This window comes from Pollachius pollachius (assembly GCF_949987615.1).
Source record: "Pollachius pollachius genome assembly, chromosome: 8".
Taxonomy (NCBI): domain Eukaryota; kingdom Metazoa; phylum Chordata; class Actinopteri; order Gadiformes; family Gadidae; genus Pollachius; species Pollachius pollachius.
In genome coordinates, this window is record NC_136941.1 from 15,943,282 (window position 1) to 15,968,228 (window position 24,947).

At 40.6% G+C, this 24,947-nt stretch overlaps 3 protein-coding genes across 3 annotated transcripts; 1 reads left to right on the plus strand and 2 right to left on the minus strand.

The window, feature by feature from the left end:
* Positions 1–1,614: 1,614 nt before the first annotated feature.
* On the plus strand, positions 1,615–12,373 carry LOC307079082 (cadherin-like protein 26). Its single transcript, XM_079741174.1, has 19 exons — positions 1,615–1,826; positions 5,533–5,652; positions 5,753–5,899; positions 6,143–6,287; positions 6,417–6,589; positions 6,717–6,848; positions 6,973–7,155; positions 8,080–8,387; positions 8,529–8,671; positions 8,772–9,002; positions 9,142–9,378; positions 9,498–9,616; positions 9,721–9,795; positions 10,094–10,138; positions 10,273–10,314; positions 10,431–10,472; positions 10,676–10,717; positions 10,806–10,874; positions 10,985–12,373. Exons 1-19 carry the CDS (start codon positions 1,791–1,793, stop codon positions 11,189–11,191), a joined length of 2,496 nt encoding a protein of 831 aa, XP_079597300.1. The 5' UTR covers positions 1,615–1,790; the 3' UTR covers positions 11,192–12,373.
* Positions 12,374–15,834: 3,461 nt separating this feature from the next.
* Positions 15,835–18,435, minus strand: mtg2 (mitochondrial ribosome-associated GTPase 2). Its single transcript, XM_079742563.1, has 6 exons — positions 17,988–18,435; positions 17,748–17,895; positions 17,496–17,611; positions 17,163–17,381; positions 16,792–16,930; positions 15,835–16,700 (listed from the first exon to the last, which is right to left on the minus strand). Exons 1-6 carry the CDS (start codon positions 18,216–18,218, stop codon positions 16,327–16,329), a joined length of 1,227 nt encoding a protein of 408 aa, XP_079598689.1. The 5' UTR covers positions 18,219–18,435; the 3' UTR covers positions 15,835–16,326.
* A 3,570-nt stretch (positions 18,436–22,005) lies between these two features.
* Positions 22,006–24,300, minus strand: lsm14b (LSM family member 14B; the record flags this gene model as incomplete). Its single annotated transcript, XM_079742367.1, has 9 exons — positions 22,006–22,036; positions 22,158–22,307; positions 22,428–22,554; positions 22,708–22,863; positions 23,168–23,263; positions 23,442–23,570; positions 23,668–23,800; positions 23,875–24,038; positions 24,180–24,300. 9 exons carry the CDS (start codon positions 24,298–24,300, stop codon positions 22,006–22,008), a joined length of 1,107 nt encoding a protein of 368 aa, XP_079598493.1.
* Positions 24,301–24,947: the final 647 nt, after the last annotated feature.

The window sequence follows — 24,947 nt, forward strand, 5'->3', positions numbered from 1 at the left end:
CCTTGACCAATCTCTGTCGGTGTAATACGCAGCATATAACGGCAGTCTGGTGGCAAGACAGCCAACATAGTGGATGTCTTTTAAGCAATGCAGTATTCTTGCGGCAACGCACCAACGGATGACTTCAAATACATTGAGCGTGATTATACTGGTGATTATCATCCCTCGTGTGTTATCACCAAGCGAGCAGAACCACAAAATATCCTTTTACATAAATGGGCAAATAGTAAACAAGCATTGACAAACAAAACAGAAAAAGAAAATGGCTGCCAGCATGTATGGTCAGTACAAACTAACTAGTAATACATATTTACATGCATCAACAACTGTATATATGTATATTTTGAGAAACGCTCCAATCCAAAATGCATGGGTTTACATTTCGTTCTGTGTAGCAAGGAAAAATCTGAGATACGCTCCCATTCAGAATGCATTGGTTTACATTTGGTTCTGTGGAGCACGGTTATTTTTATTTATTTATTTTCAGTTTTTGAGGAGGTCTGCTTCAAAAATGCAAAAATTGACATATTGACATATATATATATAACTAGAGGGTGCACTGTTCTATCTGCGCACACCCCTTCTGAAGCCTCTCTCTCTCTCTCTCTCTCTCTTTCTCTCTCGTTTTCGTTTTGTGAAGCACGTTTATTGTCTGAGAAATGCGTTCTGTGGAGCACGTTCTTTTCAGTTTTTGAGGAGGTCTGCTTAAAAACTCGGACATATTGACATATATATAACTAGAGGGTGCACTGTACTGTCTGCCACACTCTCTCTCTCGTCTGAAAAACGCTCCCAATCAAAATGCATTGGTTTACATTTCGTTCTGTGTAGCACGGAAACATCGGAAAAACGCTCCCATTCAGAATGCATTGGTTTACATTTCGTTCTGTGTAGCACAAAAAAGTCAGACAATCGTGCTCTGGGACACGATTCAATAGATTAACACTCGTGCGCATGAGCACAAAATCGTGTGATACCGGGTTGCATGCATACATACAAACTTAATAGAGTTATTAACTAAATAAGTTCCATAGGCTTTCTCATACTTTAATCAAGTGCAGACACGCTTAAATGTATCACAATTAAAACTAATTAGTTGCTCTTGGACAACAGGTGGAAAACACTGCAGCTGAATCCTGGTGTGTTGGCTGGCTAAAACAAGTGCTCTCATTCAACATTACTGCTAAGTACTGTAAGTATGTCAACATTGTTGTTAGAGGGAAGAATGAGGACACATTTACAGTGACATTAAGGTTTCTTTAAGATCACCATTTCTACAGCCTCATGTGACATTTTTCCACATTTCAAATAAAGATAACAGTCAGCCCCTCTGCTCTGCACTAAACACGCAACTTCCTGGTTTCACATCCTGGTCAGGAATCACTCAAGTCATACATACAATTTATTGCATGTAATGGTAATACAATTACCATTATGGTTCGGTATGGTTCCACTCTTTTCTGGTGCTCCCTGCTGTAGGATTTAAAGTATGACATATATCAGATACAGGAGATTACCAACACCAGCATGGAACAGTAAAAACAAGTGCTCTCTGCCAACAGTTATGTGACAGTGGACTTCCCATGTAAAACCAGCAAAACTAACACACACACACACACACACACACACACACACACATACACAAAAGCCATCGTTTCATTTTTTTTTTATTACTTAATCAGCATTTGCTCCTCCCATGTGAATTTATTCTGCAGCTCATAAATCTTGGCTTATTTTTTACCAAGACACAGACACAACAAGCTTTAGTACTATTCTGCTGTACTCCCAACATGGACACAATATATTCCAGCTTCCTCGTCATCCTGGTAAGGTTGTAGAGCCTGTTCCTGAGTATGTTCAATAACTTGCTTACAGTTTATACACTGCTCATTCGTTGCTTTTTATAATATGCATTCCAGTTCGTCCATGGCACGGTGGAGGGCATTCAAACGCGTTAAAACGTTGTACATAGTTTCCCCAGGAATGCTCTTGCAGATCCAGCTGCGTCTGTTTTTAGCACAGCACAAGTAAAGATTTCTCAAATTAATTAAGGGCTTTCTTAAAAGCAAATACCTGAAAAATCTTTGAAATTCTGGGGAAATTAAACATTTGTTGTCAAGAACACTAACGGGAGAAATATTGATATGACAGAGTTCATTATGAAGGAAATATGGTTAACGAAGAAGTTCCCCTTAATGCCATACTGTGTCTTGGCAGATTCTTGTAAACTAATGAGCCGGAATGTTGATTCCCTAATGCATTTTAAGTGCTGTTCAATGTTGTGTTTCTTAAATGAGTGGCAATGACAGAATGTCATGTTCAGCTGGTTCCTAACACTCAACCTAAGGATCACCAGTACAAGGCATTATCCCATTGAGCTACTGCCATTCCTGAACATAAATCCTCATTCACATGGTGAAAAGGTCTATTGATAAGCACACATCATCAAGACAACTCGAAGCACACATTTCACAAGAGCATTAAGGGCTTTCTTAAAATAGTACATATCTGAAAATTTGCACTGTTAATGGTATCCACCTAATGATAGCTGTATGGTAGTTATACAATAACAAAATGGTCATATAGGCAAAATGGGTTGAGACTCTGGACGTTTGGCTTTTCTATGAAATTGTGGGAAAAGTAAACATTTTTAGAGCAGAAGACCAGGGTGAAAAAGATGCATCTGATTTTAGAGATTAATATGATGAAAGAATTTTGAGTCCAGGTCAATCTCGTAAGGAGAAATAAGGCTAGTTCATAATTTTTTTAAATAGCGCCACCTTTGGCTGCAGTACCACAATTTGGGTTTATTAGTAGTGGGGGGTATTGGCATCCACCTAATAATAGTCGTATGGGCTAACTGCTCAACTTTATTGGCCAATATTTCTCAAATGGAACTAAGTAAAACAAATTCTGTTCGATGATTTTTGTGAGGGTTGGTCTAGAGATTTTATGTTGCGATTTTGGTGAATTTTTGATTATTTTGTAGCCTGTGTATCTTTTTAGCATGTTTAGCTTTAATTTGAAATTGTGTGAAAAGTATAAATTTTTAGGGCGTAAGACCCCAAAAGACAGGGTTTTATAAATGCGTCTGATTCTAGAGATTAATATTCTGAAAAAAATTTGAGTCCAGGTCAATCTGGTGAGGAGAAATAAGCCTAATTCATGATTTTTTACAATAGCGCCACCTTTGGGTGCAGTACCAAATTGGGTTTATGGGTACGCGGGTACGCGTTATTAATGACGTTAAAGCAAACCATTTTTAACAGCGTTAATTTTTTTATCACTCGATTAACGCTCTTTTGGCTTGGCAAACGTTGTCGTTTTTTTACCTGCTGTCTAGCAATAACTAGTCACGTTAGAAAAACTACAACACCATACCGGATCTAGCTACACCGGAAACAAAACAACTAGCACGCCGCACAAACTTGTTGGAGGTAAGCAACCGGATGAACAACTCCTTAAAAGTGTGTGTATGTGTTTGTGTGTCACTCTGTTCGAGCCTGCACTAGAGGTGGTTCGGTCGCGAACTGATTCGTTCGAACGAACGAATCGTTAGAACGAACGATCCGAACTGGTTCTTCTCTCTCGTTCGCGTCGTTCGCGTCGGTCGTCTCGTTCGCGTCGGTCGTCTCGTTCGCGTCGTTCGTGACTCAGAATTGACTCCTCCCAGACCCACGACTCGCAGACAGTTCGTTCAGGAAGACGAGGGACCGAGGCGACTCACGGCACACACTGTTGCTTGCACTGCACCAGGAGCAGGTTATAGTTATAACTAGGCTTTACTTAGTTAGCTTCAACGATACATGAAGTAAACATACTTGGAACGTCCATGTAGGCCTACGCAGCAGCACTATGCGCAGGTGATGCCGCATGATATGCCGCAAGGCATATCATTATTAACTAACGCATTATCTCTGAGGTGAAGTAAAGCCTCAGGTGGTCCGTTACATTTTCTTGTCAAGTAGCCTGGTGTTTACATTTTAGGGTTAGGGTTTCACATTGTTCCTTTATCTCGGGTATTTTTTTAATATATAAAATTAACGATATTGACTCAACTTTCAGGATAAAGTGATTCGATTCGCCATTCGATTCACCGGAAACTCGACTGAACCAGTTCAGTCGAGTTTCCGGTAGCACTGAGTCTGACTGACTCAACTGAGAACCATGCAATGGGTGCATTGCATGATGCGATTCACCGCTACCGGAAACGGAAACTGGACTGAACCGGAAACTGGGCTGAACGAACGAACGAACGATTCGCGAACGACTCATCTTGGCGAACTGACTGACGCGAACTGGTTCACGTAAACGAATCATTGAATCCACCTCTAGCCTGCACGAGAGTTCAATGCTTTTACGTCTTTCTGACCAATCGCAGTTCAAGGCCCACCTGGGCTGTACCTCTTCAGGAGGGGCCGCTCAGTTACTCCCCTCTAGACAAAATCGACTTGGTTGCGACGTTGACAGTTTGTTGCGTCTGAGTGAGAGGATGCGGGCGCACAGCTCAGGCTGCCGGACGGCGCTGCAAGGACCTTTTATAAATGCAATATTGTTATCCCATAGTAACCAGCCCGACAGCCCCGAAACGTTAACGGCCCACCGAGAATTCTCCCGACTTTCCCGATCACCACTCCGCCACCGTGTGTGCGTGTGTGTGTGTGTGTGTGTGTGCGCGTGTGTTTGTGTGTGTAGGCGTTATTCGATAGCCTCGTAATGTGTATAGGCCTACGTACGGTAGGAATATTCATACTGGTTTAAATAATAAACGTTAAAGTATTTCCCATCTTTGCTGAGAAATAGTTTTTTTCAGTGATTGAAACAAATAAAAGCCTGGGCTATTGAAGTCTTACGGAAGGCCTACCACTGTCATGCACCTACCCGATGTCAAGTCGACCGGGTTGAATTCACTGCGGGTCTCTCTTCTTACTGTCCTTCTCAACACTCTGATCTCACTAAAAGGCTAGCAGCACGAAATCAGGGGATATTTAGAAAATAAAAAAATGTGTGATTAATCGTGAGTTAACTATGACATTAATGCGATTAATCGCGATTAAATATTTTATTCGCTTGACAACACTAATTAAAATATATCTGTGGCATTCAGTAGGCCATGCTGTGGTAAAGTGTGTGTAACGTATGACTAAGTGTTTATTTCTGTTCAATAGAAACAACTTTATCAATCCCCTGTAGGAGGACTTAATCGTTTATGAACGACCCAGAGAAACGCAACGCAAATTGAATGTGAACATGTATGAGGTTTTAATAAAATCCCTGACGATTTTGAAATTCCGCCTGGACACATTTTTTTAGAAGTGTCTCAAAAAGAGGGCAATTCTGGGCAAAAGAGGACGTCTGGACACCCTACGTACGGGGAACCCATTTGATTCCTGTTCCACTGTTAAATAGCGGCGCAAATTGGTGGGGGCTATCCTGGTAATTTCTCTGCGTGTGACAAGCGTGTGCATGGGTTGAAATGCGTGTGTCTCACGCCCAATGCGTGAAACGAAATTGACAATGCTTTTGTTTTAGTTTCTAGGAATAAACAATTCATCGTCGGATATTTTGCATCGGCAGAAAAGAACCTGGATAATAGATACCTTTTCAATCGAAGAGGAATACAATGGAACCCATCCGTATGTACTCGGCACAGTGAGTAAAATGGATGTTAACACAATAGGCTACTTTCTTTTTTGAGCACAGTGATGCAGTGAGCCATTCATATTTTCTGCTGATTTGACTCCTTCCTCAGATTGAACTGGAGAATAAGTTCACAGTTATGACGCTGCGCGGTGCAGGAGTCGATGAGGAGCCCAAGGGGAAACTTCAAATTGACTCAGCCACAGGGATTATCACCGTGCTCGGCAAATTGGACTATGAGAAAAACAAAAAACTTATGGTTTGTTTCAATTCATAAAGTGCTCAGTTTTTGATATGTGTTCTTATTTAGGACATCAATATATGTGGCAAGAAAACTTTGCATATGTTTATATATATATTTTATAATGTGTATACATAAATAAATATTTATATAATAATCTATATACATTATTTATGTATACACATTATAAATAAATTATATATATACTTCAACTTTATACTTATACTACTATATAAGTATATTCTTTTTGTTTAATTTCAGATGCAATTTGAGGCAGTCGACAAGCATACAAACATCGTGGACACCAAACTTTCTGTTGAGGTGCAAATCTTGGACATAAATGACAATGTTCCTACTTTTACAAAAACGTATTACACGGTCGATATGAAAGAGTCAGCCCCACAAGGTAAATACATTCTGTATTACATGTAATGATGATATACATTGCATTACATAATTACAATATATAACCTCCATTTCTTTTTTATATATATATATATATATATTCTTATATTCTTTCTCCCAATTTGGCTAGGTTCATATGTGATGGTTGTTTCTGCCACGGATTTAGACGACAGAAACAGCAAGAATGGCACGTTTGACTTCCAGATCGTGTCCGTCGACCCAGAGCCATCTGACCTGGAGTTCTACATGGAACAGAACATGGGTTATGGAAACATCTCCTTTAGAGGGTGTCTGGACTATGAGGTGATAGACCTTTAGTATGGCATTATATCAGGGTTTTTTTTACAAAAAAAAATATAATCTTTTATAATACAAGAAACAAACAAACAAACAGACATGTTTTGGACCAACTCTTTTTTCCGACGCTCAGAAAGCAAAGGCGTACACTATCCTGGTGGAGGTGAGAGACCACGGAGAAGTGATTCAGCGGTCAAGCACCTGCACTGTGGTCATCAACATCATTGACGAAAACAACCACCTCCCCATCTTCACAGGGCCCTCGGTCAGCAGGTTCTCCTTCCTATGCCCCCCTTGTGTCGTCAAAGTTCAATGGTTGCGTTACATATAATATGCAGTATGTGTTATAATTTTTATTGTTTCATTTGTCAACCATTTATAAATCTCAGCAAAGTGCATTTCTGGAAGAAGGGAAAGTAGAAGTGGAGGTTTTACGCATGCAAGCGACGGACAGAGACACCAAGGGCACAGATGCCTGGAAGGTCAATTATGTCATCCATGGGAAACGTAGCGAAAACTTCAGAATCGTCACAAATCCAGAGACAAATGAAGGGGTCTTGTACGTGATAAAGGTATTTTGCTTTTAAAGTATAGATTTCTAATACATTGTTTGTTTTTTTAAGTGCAGAGTGTGACACAATGTGGCCCCAGCGCTCTACCCAATCAATTTCTGGCACAGAATGAATGATTGTTGTTTAACTTACAACATGATTTAGTATGGAATGGAATGACATGTTTATCTAGCTATTATTAAGATGTTGTTTGAAGCACAAATTAGGAATTACAAAATACATCTACACTTGTATTAGATCTAACTGTGCACACACAGCTGCATACATCCACAAATGTGCAAGAAGAATACTGCGTATACAGGATTCAAGTGCACACAATATAATTCATTCACAGCTTGGCAGGAAAACAAACATTGGACAGAAGTGTGTGTACTTAGAGCTGCCAGCTTGAACATGGTAAACATTACTGCCTAATTATAGAACTGAAACTGAGGGGTATTTTTGATCACTGAAACAAAGGTGTGGTAGAAGTTGTTCATCACATTGGTTGTGTGATGAGCCATACCACCAATTGGTAAGGCAAATACATACCAATTCTTAAACCACTACATAAACTACTAGCATATCAAAGGCCTTATTGTCAATCAATCCATCTGTTATGCTTTTGGAGGCAACTGGGCATGTATAGGGCAGTCCAGCTGATCCGTGGAAGGCCTTTCTTGAGCCACACTTAGCCATGCTCTACCTTTGTTCACTACCCAAAATTTGTTGCCATAGGTTACAAAGGATTGAATACACAGATATAGATTTCCATAAAGTGCTCCTTTTTAGTAAATATAAACCATCTGCTACCTTTTTTATTATGGAGCTTTGCTGATGTCAAAAAATCATGAATCTGTTGAGTTGTAAAACTCTCAACCTTACAGCTCTCGAATCTTACCTACAACACCTTAATCCATTCTGTCCTCGTTTTTTTTCTCACAGCCCTTGGACTACGAGGACCAATCGCTTTTGAACTTGACCATCAGTGCAGAGAATCATGGGGAATATTTTACATGCAAGGTTGTGTCCAAGAATGTAAACAGACATGGTAATTGGAAAGTGTTGAAAACGAATGAGAAGCCTGAGCTGTCCAAACAGGTTGTAATAGTGAATGTTTTAGATGTGAACAGCGCACCCATATTCAAGCCCAAGAACAAAACAGTGATGGTGTATGAGGACATTACTGTTGGGTATAATCTAGGGGCTATGACAGCAGTTGACAGGGATGTGGCACATGGAAACAAGATTCGGTGAGTTTGAAACATACATCCTCTATTTCTATACCCACATATATGTCTTAAAACTAGGAGCTTTTGCTACTTTTTGAATGATGATAAAATATTGACGATTGATTACTAAACAACTTACAGACAATATCCTATGTCTTCCAGTTATTTAAAAGGAGGGGATCCTGCCAACTGGGTGACTGTGGATCCAAAGAACGGTGTCGTAACAACAGTCAAAACATTAGACAGAGAATCATCTCATGTTACAGAAGATATCTATACAGTCACTGTGTTAAGTGTTGATGACGGTACGAACCTTTGAAGTTGTGTCCAATAAAATGCCACCATCCAAACTGTAATCAAATCCGAAGATTTATTGGTTGTTTTGTGTTTCTCTATGATTCACAGGTGAGCCTCCGGCAACTGGAACCGGAACCCTGTTCATACACCTTAGAGACCGAAATGACAACACTCCCCTACTGCTCGCCACATCGCTTGGGATATGCATCTCCGATACCCACGCGGATTCCCAAGCAAAAATCACTGCCTTCGATCATGATAAGGATCCCTTCGCCGGGCCCTTTACCTTCAAACTCCTCGGAGACGCGAAGGACAAGTGGAGGATTGAACCTGAATATGGTAACTGCACCCCTCCCATGAGCATATGAAAATGTACAATTAAAAAAAGGCATGTTTAAAGACACAAAAAGAGAATCCATAGAGTTCAGTGTGTGAACCGGCGCCTGTCCTCTCCTGGTTCCCCCCGGCTGTGTTACAGGGTACTCTGTCAGCCTCTTCCGGGAGGACTGGATCCACACCGGGCAACATGGGGTTCAGCTGAAGGTGTCTGATCAGCAGGACAACTCTGCTCTGCACAACCTCACGGTGCTTGTGTGTGAATGCGCGGCCACCGACATTGGGGGCACGGCCGGCTGTCTAGAACGCCAACGATCCAGCTCCATCAGTTTCAGCGGAGCTGCTCCGATAGGGTTTATTGCCATTCTACTCCTACTGGGTAAAAAATAAAAAGAGAGAGGCTGCTATTACACTACTGCACTTTAAGACTGACTGATGTGATACTAATGTTTGCTGTGTGGTTCTTGTTGTTGTTGTTGTTGTTGTGTTCTATCTCAGGTATATTGCTTTTGGGACTTCTACTATCGTGCAAGAAAGAGGTTATGCCCATGCCAGATGAAGGAACGCAACAAAACCTGATTCCCTCAAACACGGAGCAGCGGGGAAGCGACTGCAAGGTTATAATACTTGACACAACACAAATTAGATAAGGGTTAACAAGAATGTAAGTGTTTTAATATGAATGTGAGTCATGACCAACAACATCCTATTATATTGACAGATGTCATTGAAAACCTTACACCATGAGAGGGAGGACAAGTTCCAGAGGACTTGCGTGCCGGACATTGGCCACCAGGTCATTAATTTACACGATTATTTATGACTTATACTGTTGTTTAATAGAGCCCTGGGCGCCATTAAGTTTATCTCATGGCTGCATGCAATAAATGTAGGTTCACTTTTCTGATAATATTTTATTAAGGGTTTATCTTTTGTTGTAGGTTTCCAAATATGAAACTGATCATTGCTTTACAAGGACAAATTTATGAAAAAAATAAATAAACCTGTCCATATTTACCGTTACTGTACCGTTATTATGCATGATATCCACATTGAATAAATTTATCTTGCACTATTTAATGATTTTTATTTAGTTCCAGACTGCTGATTTGGATAACGATGTCTTTCCAAAGTTGAACGTACGTAAAAAATAAATACATAAAAGAACAATCTCTGCTATTATCTAATTTAATTATGCATTTTCATGATAAAGTACAAATACATTTATTGCTACATTTATCATAATATTTCACAAAATCTTATTTTGTTCCAGACTTCCTTTTACGAAACTCACAATGGCTATACAAGTGCAAACGTACGTAAACAAAATTAAATGCACTGACTTTTTTGTGTATTATCCCGTTTTGGTATGAACAACTTTTCGTGCAAACTTTTCTCATAATATTTCTTTATTTCTGCTTCTTTCTTCAGTCTTTCATGGGGGGAGCTCAAAATGGCTCAACTAGGATAAACGTATGTACAAATAAATATAAATAACCACTTTATTATCAGTTTTTGTTAATATAATATAACTTTCTATTTCTCCAGTCTTCCATAAGAAGAACAAACGTATGTACTAATGAATAGATAAAATAACCATCTTTATTAATGTTTGCATCAAATACAAGTCAAAAGTCACTTATCTCATAAAACTTCAAAATTTTATTTTGTTCCAGGTTTCCTTTCGGGGAACTTCGAACGGCTACACAGGGACCAACGTATGTACAAATGAATGGGCACTCCATTATTTGGCATTCCTGTTTTTCTGACACCTTTCACAACATGGTCATATTTCTTCCCATGCAGGGCGAACATCATGCTGCTTGGGAAGACTTTTTAGAGCAACGCAACTTCCTGCAACAATTTATAGACAGGGTAATAATGATACTAATTAAAAAATATATAGTTATATTACATAATGTTGACTTGTATGAAACGCTGGCTTGATTGATGGGTTACAACATGCTTTTGCCGTCTGTGTGCAGAGAGTCGGGATCCTCCAGGCCCCAGGGGAGGAGGTGGGAGACTACGCCCCTCACCTGTACGCTGAGGAGGGCCACTCAGACAGCAGCCCGCCGCTGGAGCCCATCGCCATTGAGGAGGTCCCCTTTCACCCAGACATGCTGCAGTACCTGGACACAAAATTCAACACGCTGGCCTCCCTCTGCAGCCCCGAAGGCAAATCCTCATAAAACATGTACAAGAGCACACACATGCATCCATACACGCATTTACACCCACCCACACCCACACAAAAAACCTGATATAATGACATACTAAACGTCTACACCCTGGTATCGGAGCCAACGGATAAACTTCTAGGTAAATATTTTACTTATTATTTACTAATTACTTACCACAGCCCAAGGTGCACAACAGTGTGTAATACACTTTTTTTATTGAATTAATTACTTTCAAATATTTGTTTGAAATATTTGGTCAAGTAAGACAAAATAAGTTTAACATAGTTTGTTCAACATAATGTGACAAGTTAGTAGTTTTTCTTAGACTGTCAAATTCCACCAAGTGGAATGACTTTAAACACTAAGATATATGTACTGAAATATATGTATATTTTTGGGTATAGTGTACAGTTATTTAGTGTAAAGCTCTGTGCTTTCCTGTCGCGGAATGATTTATTGAAATTAATTTGACTTCCTTGTCGTAGCCTCTCAATCTCTGGAACTAAGTGGGTTCACACAAGGTCACACACATTCCTTGCAACTATCTTGATGCATTTCAACATAACACTAACAATAAAAACAACTGGTTCTATGGTTATTCTAGCATTTTTGGTCAGGAAGTACCACGATGGTGGCTTGCACTTATCTGATCGAAACCTTGCTATTACCTATGCATTTCAGAGAAACAAAGAAAACTATACTCATAATATATTTAAGTTGTTGCTTCTTTTTGCCACTTGGTCATGGCTTTTTTTTAGCTGGACTTTAATTTTGGTTGTAGGTCTGTTATTTATCTATTATGGGCTATTATTGTAATCAACTGTGTAAAAAAGCATCTGAATGTAATGCATATGTTGCTAAGTATGGAATCTTAGCAACAATAAGTCCTGTCTGTGTTGTGAGATTGTGGCATGGCAAATTACCATATAGATGGGGAGACCCAAAGTGACCATTTTTCATCATCATTTCATAATCTTTTTACTCTGCTGCTAGGTCTGTTTTTTAGGAGGGATTTACGTTTTTCTATCCTGTTGACTAGATGATAATCAGGCTTAGAGCCTCTGATAACCTGTGCAAAAAAAATTAAAATAATGATGTAAAAGTCGAGTGTCTTATTCAGCCTATAACCATATTTGTGTACAAAGAAACTTTCATAAAAATAAATAAAAATAAGCGTTGCTTCAACCGGTCCGATTCTGTTTGAATTCAGTTTTTTGGTTGCAGCCAGCAATTGGTCGATCAAGCTGCCTGTTCCGCCCCTCGACTCATGTCAAGACTGGGTTTTTGGATTGTCGGTGCCGTTAAAGCAATAAATAAAATAATTTAACGGCACCGACAATCCAAATACTCAGTCGAAACTAGATGGAAAAAGTGTGTAGTTCAATACGTGATGCAGCTTTTGCTTCTTCGCCACCTACAGAGTTTGTTATGTACGATCAATCAAAAAACCCGTTTTTATTTCCCAGGCATTTGACCGGGGGAGCCGGAGCCTCGGAGGTGGGACTTATTCTTCAGAGGCCTATTCACAGCTCATTTCCAGGCTGTCTTGTACAACCAAGTGTGTCACAAGAGAGGCTGGACCAAGCCTGTCAGCTTCTTTTAGGCCGGAAAAATATGCTGAGGTAATTCATTTGTCCATTGCGAGCATTCCGTGTTCTTTTTGGAAAAAGGTTGCAGATTCAGGATCGCTTGTAACTCACTTTATTTGGTAAAGTTTCGCTATGATATCTATGAAGCAAAAGGAGAAGACTTTAATAATGGGCAGGCGTGGACTCAGTTATGTACTCTGATCGGTGTTGGGAACGTTACTTAAAAAAAGTAATTTTTTATAGTTACTCACTACTTGTTCCAAAAAGTAACTGAATTACTCTATAATAAAAGTAACTAGTTACCAGGGAAAGTATCTATTTGCGTTACTGTAAAAAAAAAGAAAGTTGCTATATGTCAAAGAATTTGGATTTTTCTGAGCAGTTTTCACTTGGCCTTAATGTGTTAAATGGTTGAACTGCCCATTCAAGGCCCTGATACGATCCCTGAAATCTACAAACGCATAAATATAAATGTGAAAACGCTGGGTTCGCGTTGTAGTGTGGGCAGGGTAGACGGAGGCTTTCAGAAACGATGACGTTCGGTTGCCATGACACTGCCACAAGCTTGCGCTCGAGACCGAGACGCTCATCAAAAAAATGGCAGGTGAAATGCAAATGATGATCTCTCTGTACAATATACTATTGTATATAATATATATAATTCGGTGTAACACCGGGTCGAAAATTATGAACCAGCTGATCAACTGTAAATATCAGCTGATCGCGCACCTGTAATCTAAACATAGAGGCGTGGCGGAGTTACGTATCCATGACAACAACTGTTTATCAAAATAATTTCAGTGTAGAACGTGGATGCAAAACATTCCGAAAACGATAGTGTGGGCGGAGATCATTTTCATTGCGGATGTGCGTTTTTACATTTACCCGGGTCAGTGTGGATGGGGCCTGAATTTCAATTTGCTTGGTTGCAAAGACTGTGGAACATCTGCCGAATACTACAGAAAATGCAAATTTTTCATCGGATTTCTCCGGACTCGCCATTTCTGCTGCTTCAACTAATCTGTTTGGTGTGTGCGTTTGCGTGTGTCGCGCGCGTGTCCTGGCTTGTGTGTAAAAACACTGGCTCCGATTGGCTACCATGAAACATGACTCTGCCTTAGCCAATCATAATCGCTTTTCTCGTTGTTAACCCACCGGTCTCCTCACTAGCAGTTTGTGTTTGGAGCCAATGGTGCGTTCGGATTACTCAGTTTATTCAATCAATTCATAGTAACGCACTGCATTTTTCGTACAGTAACGGTAACGGCGTTGTAACGACGGAAATAGTAATTAGTTAGATTACCCCATTACTGAAAAAATAAAAAATAAAATCTTTTAAACGGCGTTATTACCAACCCTGGCTCTGATTGGCTAAGCATGGTGCTGAACTCCCTCCTCCTGTATGTGTACTCGGCGCTGATCCCTTGTGGCCATGTGTTTGCATTGCAACTTGGTTTGTGGCGTGGTGCTGACCTCTTGTGGCTATGTGTGGGAATTACACTTCTTTTGTGGCCTTGAGTGTCTGAGTTTCTGAACAACTGGGCTGATACGCGAATGACTAGGGAGGCGTCCGGCTCCTTGTATGAGCCGGACGCCTCCCTAGGCTCCTCACATGAGAAAGAAGCCTCTATTCGCCAAGGGCATATGTGGCCTGTTGGTATGTGTGAATTTATGTCACAAGCAAAGGAACACAACACAGAGACCGCCGTAGTGAAATGCATGGGTGGCCTCTAAAGTATCTTTAACATCTATCACTTGCAGAATTGGTACCTCCATAATGATCGGGAAATAGCTATGCTCTTCTTGCATTGTGATGTGTCTGAAGAACGCACAGTTCATCTGTAATATTAATTATTTATAGTGCGCGAAGAAGCGCATTGCAACTTGAGTGTAACTTATAGCCCACATCGGTGTGGTTAAATTAAATATCCTATATTTTTTGTATATTTTTATTACAATTCCAACTCAAGGTGATACATCACAGCGTTTTCTTGACCTATTCGACCAGGCAGCATAAATCATCAGTAAAAGCGAGAAAATATGTATTGAAAAAAATGGATACAAAACTATATAGCCCTTAATGTAAAGCAGTCTCTGTATGTAGATATAGACCTGAATGAAAGGCTCTGTTGCAACAAATAAATGGTCTTTTCACCAGCAAGTGGAGCCTGTCCGACCTCAGTCAAAGTACCGTGACAACAACAGTGATGTTCTTATAACATTTCTGTGACAGTGCAAGAGGGGGCAACAGCAGGTAGAAAGCTTGTCTGTCTGGAGACCCCCCCCCCCCCCCCCCCCCCCCCCCCTCCTTTATGGAAAATAAATGCTTTCATATACTTACTTATTAATTACTGCCATCAATGGCATTCTGAAAACATGTGAAACGTTTTTTTTTTGGTTCTTTTGGGAAAGAATTTGGCAGTTGGCAGCCGTAAACATAATAGCATGCATAGAATAGATAATATTTCACATATCTGGCCAAGGTCGAAGGTCATATAAACAAACTTCACGTGATCTTCAGCCTCTGTCGAAGGACCTCTCTGACCTCTGCTGGAACAAAGTCATTACACCCCCCCGAAAAGACAAATTTTGTTATACTATCTAACTCTATTGTCTTTTTGAACAAGGGAATCTAAATATTTTCTTGAATCAGCTTGAACTGTTTTAGTCTGACCCAATGACAGTCCTTGATTATAGTAAACACTGGAAACAGGTTTATGTCTGCACTCTTTATACGTTGTATTAGTCTGTTTCTAACCTTGAATGATCTCCAACCACATGACTCCCATACCCAAAGGAATCCTGACGGGGGGGGGGGGGGGGGGGGGGGGGGGGGGGGGGGGGGGGGGAGTTGGCATTCCACGGTCGCTCATTCACGTAACCTAAATACAGCCCGCGGCCCACTAGGAGGTGCCCGCGAGCCATATTACTGCCGCGACCGAAATAAAAAAAAGTTAAGAAAGTTAATAACATAGATCATGTAAACGCTTTAATATACTCATAACTCACTTTATCATTGAACAACAATCAAGTACCTAATCATTTGCGATGTGGCAATTTGTTTTTTACTCTCATTACAAATTGTCAGTAGTGACACATTTGTATTGTAATAAATCTAGATTATTCATGTTACAGAAAAAATAAATTTGGCAGATGGGTCACATAACTTTAGATGCTAAATGCAATCCAGGGTCCTAGGGCCATCCCTTTCAACAAACTAGCTTGTGTGTCATATCTTGTCAAAGTTTGTTAAGTCAAATCAATCAGATTTGACTTTTTACAACCTTTGAATGTCAAAATAACCCTGACATAATTGACCAATAATGTTTTTGTTTCATTATTCACAGCTAATTGACGTTAATCTAAACAAGGAACCAAAACCACTAGCTTCTCTTCTCTACTGTCTTAAGTTGCCCAAAACATGTTCATTGTGCATTCATTGAACATGTCAAAACAATTCAAATTTCATTTATTTCAATAATATTTTTTCAATAATTTAAATGATATAACTTCTTATAAAACACCAAGTCAGTGAAAGGCTGAGCAGAGTATTTACTACCACCTAGTGGCCGGGCCGTCATAGCCGTCGTACAGCTCTCTGAGATGCAGGATCAGCTCCTCTGTGTTATGTCCCTTGAGCGCCGACAGAGGGATCACCCTCTGGGTGACCCGGCTCCTCAGAGCCTCCAGGTTGCCCCGGGCGTCGGGCAGGTCCATTTTGTTGGCTACGATGGCTTGGGGTCGTTTAGACAGACCCGGCTCATACTGTTCCAGCTCATAGCACAGCTGCTCCAGGTGAGTCCAGGGCTCTGGGGAAGACATGTCCAGGACAAACAGCAGGAAGCGGCAGCGCTCGATGTGACGCAGGAACGAGATGCCCAGGCCATGGTTCAGGTGCGCACCCTGGATGATGCCTGGGATGTCCGCCACTGGACAAGAGTAAAAGCACCCGTTTGTTTAGTTTAGCGACAGCGTGCAAGATACCACAGTCTCTGGGGAGCGTGAGAAAAAGCACTTTACCTGCTACTTGCTCGTGGTCCCTGTACTTTACGATGCCCACATGTGGGTTCAGCGTGGTGAAGGGGTAGGCGGCAACGGCGGGCGTGGCGTTGGAGATGGCTCTCAGGAGCGAGGACTTTCCTGCATTTGGAAACCCGACCTGAAGGGGTTACACATGTTTTATGTTCATAATCTGACCAACAATATGACATACTGAAAACAAAACAAAATGAGCTTATTCATGGTTCTGCAGTATGAGACTTATTGTAAATAGGTCATCTTCTTGTACCATTGTGGCTTTCTTAATTTGGAACCACACGTCCCTTTTGTGCAAAATCCTTGTAACGCAGCTGTTCTACAAAGACTTTGAATTCAGAAAACGGACTGCTTACCAGCCCAGCATGAGCCATGGTGCGTAGCTCAAGCTGTAAGCGCCTCTCTTGACCAGGTATTCCAGGAGTGGTCGTCATCGGCGCACGGTTTTCATTTGAAAGAAAGAAGCGATTTCCCTTTCCTCCCATTCCACCGAACACTGCAAGATACTCCTGACCATGACGAGAGAGATCTGCTACCACCATTCCTTCTTCTTTTACCACAGTGCCGATTGGGACCTGCAAACATAGAGAGAGAGAGAGACATACAGAGTTGGAAATGCATTAGGTAGATGATATATCAATAGAAGCATGTGTGGACTATATACATTTTAGAAACAAATACACACCCACCAAAATGTAGGTTATGCTGCCGTTCCGACCATAACAGTTTTTGCTGCCGCCCGATTGGCCATCTTCTCCCTTATACAGTGGTACCACCTGTGCCAATGACTTGATAAGTCGGTCAACTGAAAGCAGACACATTTTGTTTGGCCGATTTGACACAGCCTATTTATTGAATATGAAAAATGTACATAGAAGTACTATGTTGGATGAAAAATATGGGCATTTTTTAATCACAATTATACTGGGCCTACCCTTTACCTTTGATAATGATGTTACCCCCATCACCTCCATTCCCTCCATCGGGTCCGCCCCACTCCTTTCGGGGTTCACTGAGGAAGGAGCAGACTCCTCTCCCACCTGACCCAGCCGCCAGCTTCACATTGCGGTAGTCAATAAAGTAACGTGTCTGGGGAAGCATGTCATCGTAGAAAATTGGAGGATTACATTACATACGAAGGGCTATTATCGTCTAGACATTGCATACATATGCCAGCATACCAGTTTCTTCTCAGAGAGAGGTTTCTTTTTCCCGACCACTCGGGCTTTGGCACACAACGTAGCTGTAGTGCTGAGGTTTCTGATCTCTATTGCTTTCCTCTGTACCGCTGATTGTGGAATGCTGTTGTTTAAAAGAGTCCACACGGTCCTTCTGCTTTCATGTTCACATTTCCGTCCTTGTAGTAGTGTTTCTGAAAGCACATTGTAGCTTCTCGACAATGTTTTCAACATGGTCTCATTGAGCAACGCTAGCTAGCTACCAATGTGACCTATCGAGGAGTAACAGCTCAAATTCACAATAGTTCCACTTGTAATCATTGCCCATGTCACCAAAGCGAAGACTTTTATCTAGACTTAAATAGAAAAGTAACGTATGTTTAATTTAAGAAATGTTGATAAACTATGTATCCAGAATAGCAGCCAAGTTAGTTACAAACATGCTGTTTGTTTCCAATCCCAAACGCGACTACGGAAACTCTGAAGGGTCTGAAAAGGTTTCGCTGAATATTTCCCAGGAAGTGGAGAATTTAGATATAGTATGTCAGAAAGCGTTGTAAAATAATTAAATATTAATGTTAACAAATTTTCATGAATCAAATGGATCATTCTTAAAACAACATAACCTCGGCATATGACAATTGTGTGGGCAGATTGGCCAGCAACATTGAAAGGTTGTTTTAATAACACATAACACACATGCCACAATAAGAAACCTATAGATATACAAATAGATAGATAATGCAATATATAACTCACAATTCTAAATATTGTAATAAGTCTAATGTGCTTGTGCCTGTTAAAGGCTGTTATTTAAAACAACAATTCTAATTAAATTAGATCTGCTTCCCTAGATATTGCAAACATTTAATTTTCTACATTGGCAAGAACATACATACTGATAAAGTATTACCTATTTAAGGAAACTTCTTGGAAGGATAGCGAATGATCATGGGAAGACAATCTTTAAGGGTACACGTCTACAGGCCTTGTTTAAGCCTCACCCCAGGTTAATTGTCTCTATTTTCGATACCCTGACTTGTAGTCAAAAATGACGCTGCTGCCAGCAGCTTTATGGATTTGTCATTCTATGTGTAATCAATATATACTGTATGTGTTGTGTAAATGAAGACTTGCAATGGAATACATTGTGTGTGCGTGTGTGTGTGTGTGTGTGTGTGTGTGTGTGTGTGTGTGTGTGTGTGTGTGTGTGTGTGTGTGTGTGTGTGTGTTTTAACCGTATTCCAGTGCCTGTCCACTGTAGCCCACAGGTGCTGGTCAGAGCCCTGCTGGTACTGGCTCTGCGGCTTGGTGTAGACTGAGCGCTCCCTGGAGGGTAAAACACACATACATAGACAACACCTCTATGCACATCCCTCCTCTAGTTCAGAATGAAACATTTTGCGCAGATATTTAGTCATAATAAACCTCGGCCACATGTTTATTGTAACATGTTTAAGTCGATTTTTCAATTGGTGAGAGAGAAAGTTTCAAAGTATAGAATAGAATAAAACAAGAAGAATTCTAGCTACTTCTCATCTCCTTAGGTGTCTGTCCATGATACAGTATCTGAATAATGAGCATGCACAAAATGCTGCTGGTTTATGGGATCATTGGGGCTCTGAGAGGGTCCATACTGCTCTCTCTAGAACCATCTTCTGCTGTACTGCTGTGCTGATCCAGCAAGACGTGGGCCACTGCGATCATTAATCAGGTGCTAGAACACTTAGCCAGTTGTATTGCTGCAAGTGTGTGAGCTAGGCCTCTCTCATTAGGGAGTTAGGCTGCTTAAAATGGGCATTGTAGAGGGGGGAGATCCTCTGATCACATATCCTCAATTGTTTTCCTAATGATCAACGATGAATGTGTTCATACGAAAAAGCTATAACATCAAGGTAAAAGAAAATCAAAAAAGGTCTTCTAATACTCCCGATGGATATATGGATGGCTATTGGGGATACATCAAATCTTAGTTTGGTGCTGTGATGCAACAACTCAGTATTCCCTGTTCACTTGCATCTTAATTTCTCATTTTATACACAAAACTATATTATTGAAGCATATATGATGAATGTAGTTGTATTGCATTTCCAAGAAAAAACGGGTGTGCAGCAGCTGCTTTGAATATTTTTAAGGATTGTCTTGCGTATCCCTTAGCCTTGACTTTGTTTTACCAATTCCAATGATCCCAAAGAACAAACCCAGAGATGAAGCACATATTCAAGCCATACTGAGAATAAAAAACCCTGGGGTTTTCAAACAACATGTTAGCATCAGGGTCAAGGTAAACAATACTCTATCTTTATCTGGAATCTACGAGGCTTGCCTTTAGCAATTCTTCAGTGAGTTATTATTAGGCCTTTGCTGAAACGCCATGGGTTAAGTGATTCACCCAGACAAGAACTAAATGTGACACGAGCCACACTTCTCCAGTCTTACTCTGAAGATAGCTGTTATAAGCTATAGCGGCAATATCCTTAGCCATCTTTTTCATCGCAAAACAGTACTAATTGAAGTCAGTGAAACTCGTCCAAGATACGCCTCTATATTCACCTGTAAACTTTAGACTCTCCCAGAATCTGACCCCATCCCCCGGCGACACATGAATCCAATCCGGGAGATTTTTTATGAAAAATCAAAAATATGTATATTTTTCTTCTGTTTTACTGAGCAAGATTATCATGCATGAGCACTATAGAAGTATTTCACAAAAAATGTGTGTGGGCACTTGGCACATGATTAAACACAAATAGTGAACTCAATCAAAGCATTAAAGGCTCATAAACCTGAACCTAAAAAGACGCTGAATGATCTCCAAAACTTAGACTATGAGGAATTTTTCACATCGATTAGTAGGCCTAATGACCTACAAACCCACCTACCTGAAGAGTGATATGATCCCATGGGCCTCATGCTCACTGCCATTCTGGGCTGAGGAGTAGTGCGTTGATAGCTTGTTGATGCATTTTTTATACTTGGAAGGAAAGCAGAGGTTAATTTAGAAAAGTTCTTACAACAATATAAGATCTGCTGCTGCTGCTGCTGCTTGGGTGTACGGCTGTGACCGGACAACATATGCTTAGTCAGAGGAGCCGGCAGATGCATTTCACTGCTGTATTCCTGCTTGAACAAAATTCACTTTGTGGTTAGACCGAGGGACAAATTACAACATTACGCACACTTTTTGTGAACATCAGAAAGAAGGAAACAGGGACTTCTCTAGACTACTGCAGCAGACAGTTATGCAGCACAGAGGGACAAGGATGAAGTAAAAACGTATTTGTCCTGTGCATTTGCACGTTTTTCTTTCCTCACGTTTAAGGAAGTTGAAGAACATGTCACTGTTGACGTCTATCGACATTGCTGGTTTAGCTCTGCATCTTTAACACAGGGCCATTCTCGTAGCTGGGTTGTGATTGAGGTTGCTCTGAGGGTTGGCCAGTTCTTGCCCAGACCATCGATTCCCATAGACATGTTTGAATTGGGAGGCCCAGAGAAAGGGTGGGGATGGTTGCTAGAGTTTGACATCTGAGATTATGGTGAATAGCGCGAGGGAACGACAAATGAGGAGCTTCTAGCAATATTCCAGAGTTAATGATCATGTTAATGATCTGCTATTGTGCCCAAGTAAGGTTAATGTGCAGGATCTGCACTTATCGGTGAATAAAACATCTTTGTAACAAAATTCCAACTTTGATGTAAAAATATAAACTGGAATAAAACACCTCAGCTTTTTGTATGGCCCCAACAATAAAAGACACCCACTTTTTAGTAAAAGGGTGCTTGATTCAATTTATGTATAATACTTAGCCAGAAAAACATAGGCATAGGTTATAGTTAAATTTCATGCATTTATTCATATTTAAATGTAGGAATCTTAGAGAACAATATAGGGCAAATATTTAAATAGATATGATTTTATAGATACAGCAATATTTACAAAGAATGATTTGATCATAAATGCTGACAAGGTAAACATGCTTATCATCCTTTAATGTTATCAAGTGATTCACTGGAACAGCTAGAGACTTCCCACGTTGCCGGAATGACACCTGAGGACAGATCAAATAGCGTTGGCCACAAACAGGGAAGAGCAAACCACAATATGGGGCACGATTAAGGAGCTTGCCGTATCAGATGTGCTGGGAGAAGCTGTGATAAAGCATTACATACTGAATCTTATAGCAATTTGTTCCCGCCTCGGCGATATTGAAACATCGGTTCCCTTGGCCCACGGTATCCACTTCGGAATCCTCGTCCCCGTGGGAACAGACGTGGAACTCCAAAGGTCTCGATGTTCCTCCTACGCTCCTCTGCCCAGGATTGCCTGAATCATTTCAGATTGACATAATACAAACAGGAGGGCCCCCAGGAGTAGCCCTCAAAAGGAAAGCCAGGCGCATAATATGTTGGATGCTCTGAAATTAGTGGACTACTAGTTACCTGAGGTCATTATCTGATGACAGCTTGTCATAGAAAGACTTTCCCTTGTCATAGTAGCACTTTGGGCCAATAGGATCCTCCAGATTTTTATCGGTTTGGGAATCCTGCTCAGCCTTTTCCTTCCCCTCTGAATGAGTTATAGAAACGTATCAGGGAAACATGTGATATAACAACCCTGGAACTGGGTAACTGCATTAAGACTTAATTTCATACTCCTATGATTATTTTCAAAATAATTCTGCTCAGGCGCATGCATTTTCTACTTTACATTGCCAACAACCTTTTCTATTCAACCAGTCCTGCATCTCTCGTTCCAGCACCATCTTAACGAATTGTGCATTTGCGGAATCAAAATCAAAGTCGGTATCAAACTTCAGGGTGCTAGACGCAACAAATTCAGCCATCTCCCAGCCTCTCCCCTGGTTTCGGCGCCTGCCTAAAATATGATACAAAGATTGAGTGATATGTAATTCAAGACTTCCATTCCAAATTCTGAAAAAAATGGTTGAAAGACTGTTCAAGGTGCTATTCAGGAGTGACGGCACAAAGATATTGACAACAATCTTGAAAATACTCGAATTGGTTCTTTTAAATATTAGCATGACATTGAGTTCTACAGACCAGCCATATTTAAAGCAGACCACGGGTTTTCTTTAAGAAAATAAAGACTGAAGCCCCTAGTCTAAAACATTCCTGAGAAAAAAGCGGGAATAAGCTCTTTAATACACTTTACTATTCACCTTGACCTCTCCTTGGTGGAGGTCCAGTTTCAAAATATCCACTTTGTCCTCGATAAGGTTGTTCCTGATGCCTGGACACAGGGGTTGGGTTCCTTCCTATTAGCAATAAAAAAATAAATAAAAAAAGATTGAACAAGTTGCACTTAACTGTTGGATTGTAATAGCATTCAAGCTTCAAAAATAAATATATTAAAAAGCATTTCTATAATATATTTACTTAGGATATTATGTGGCATCATTGCTTGTTTTGTCTCACTTTGTATTGCATGCTTACTTGGGGGTCTAGTGTCCCTAGTGTCCCTAGGGGGCATCGGTCTAGCTCCCTGGGGCCTCCAGCCTTCCGAGGTCTGGACAGCTTTTTCAACCATGGGAGCCCTTCTGACGAGCTGGCCCGGAACCTGCCCTGTGTACCGAAAGGGTTCAGTTTAGGGGGCTGCATAGTCGACAAACAAGTTAACATAGAAATGTGTTTCATATCTAATGTGTTCTTATTTTCTTACCAAAGCCATGCACAGCAGCCAACTGTTGGTTAAGCAGACAGCTACTAGCTAGCTGGTTATAGGAGGGCATCCTTAGGGGACTGAACGGCCCTTCTTGTGGGTTGTACATTCCTGATGGGATCCCATCTGATGACTGGACCAAAATAACTTTTAGATTCTAGACCCAATACAGCTCACAAGTTTTTACATTAAACAGACAATAATTACCTGTATGATTGCAGGATCATTTGGAAGGCTGTGATGTGACCTTGGAGGCTCACACAGTTTGATGTCTTTAATGTCACTTCCCCGGAAGGTAATAAACTCAAAGATATCATGTTTGGGAGGAATTGGCTTGTGTGTTGGTCGCCCCTCTGTTCCAAAACACTTCACTATTTAGAAAATGCAGAGCATTTAGTTGTGAAGCACTGCAATCAGACACTAGGCCTATACCCTTATCAATGCTGCCATTTTTATGAAGACACAAAATGGTGTTGCCAATTCTTTCCAAGAAGGCGTCAAATATAACTCACCTTTTTCCAGTACAACAGTTGAGTTAATAGTATCAATTGTAAACAAAATGCCCTCATAACGATTCTGAGCCTTTGAAATTAGGCCCAGTTTGCATCCAATGTAGGGCTTTCCACTGCTCATAGTTATAAACGAGTATTTAGACCAATAAAATTCCCTATTTGTCTCATTCGACAAAAGCGTATGAGTAACTACACCAACACAGCGAGATTTATAAAATTGCAACTCGACGCATGGGCAATAACCACGCCCATTTATCAAGATAAACGCACCTGGTCATAATTGATTGGTATAGACCTTTGAAGAATAAGTCCCGCCTCCGAGGCTCCTGGCTCCATCCGTCAAATGTCTAATGCGAACCTCTTCGCCAACTACAGAGTTGGTTATGTACGATCATTCAAAAACCCCATGTTATTTCCCATAGACATTTGACCGATGGAACAATGCAGGAGCCTCGGAGGCGGGACTTATTCTATAGGTCTATTACCGTGATCTGAACCATACATTCACCCTGTCCTAGCCTTATAATTATGCTTTATTTCGATATTTTTTCTTATCATGGATACATACATTTTACCCATTTGGCGGTTACTGAAATATATAATTATCTATTTAAATATTTACAGAAGACGTTTTTATTGATTTATTTCTAAACTAGTAAATGATAACAAGGTACAACCAAAATGTTATTAATTTATGTGGCGGACACGATTAAGCAGGCTTTACCGACATGGTGCACGCTTTCAAATGATCGGAAAGCCAGCCCAGAA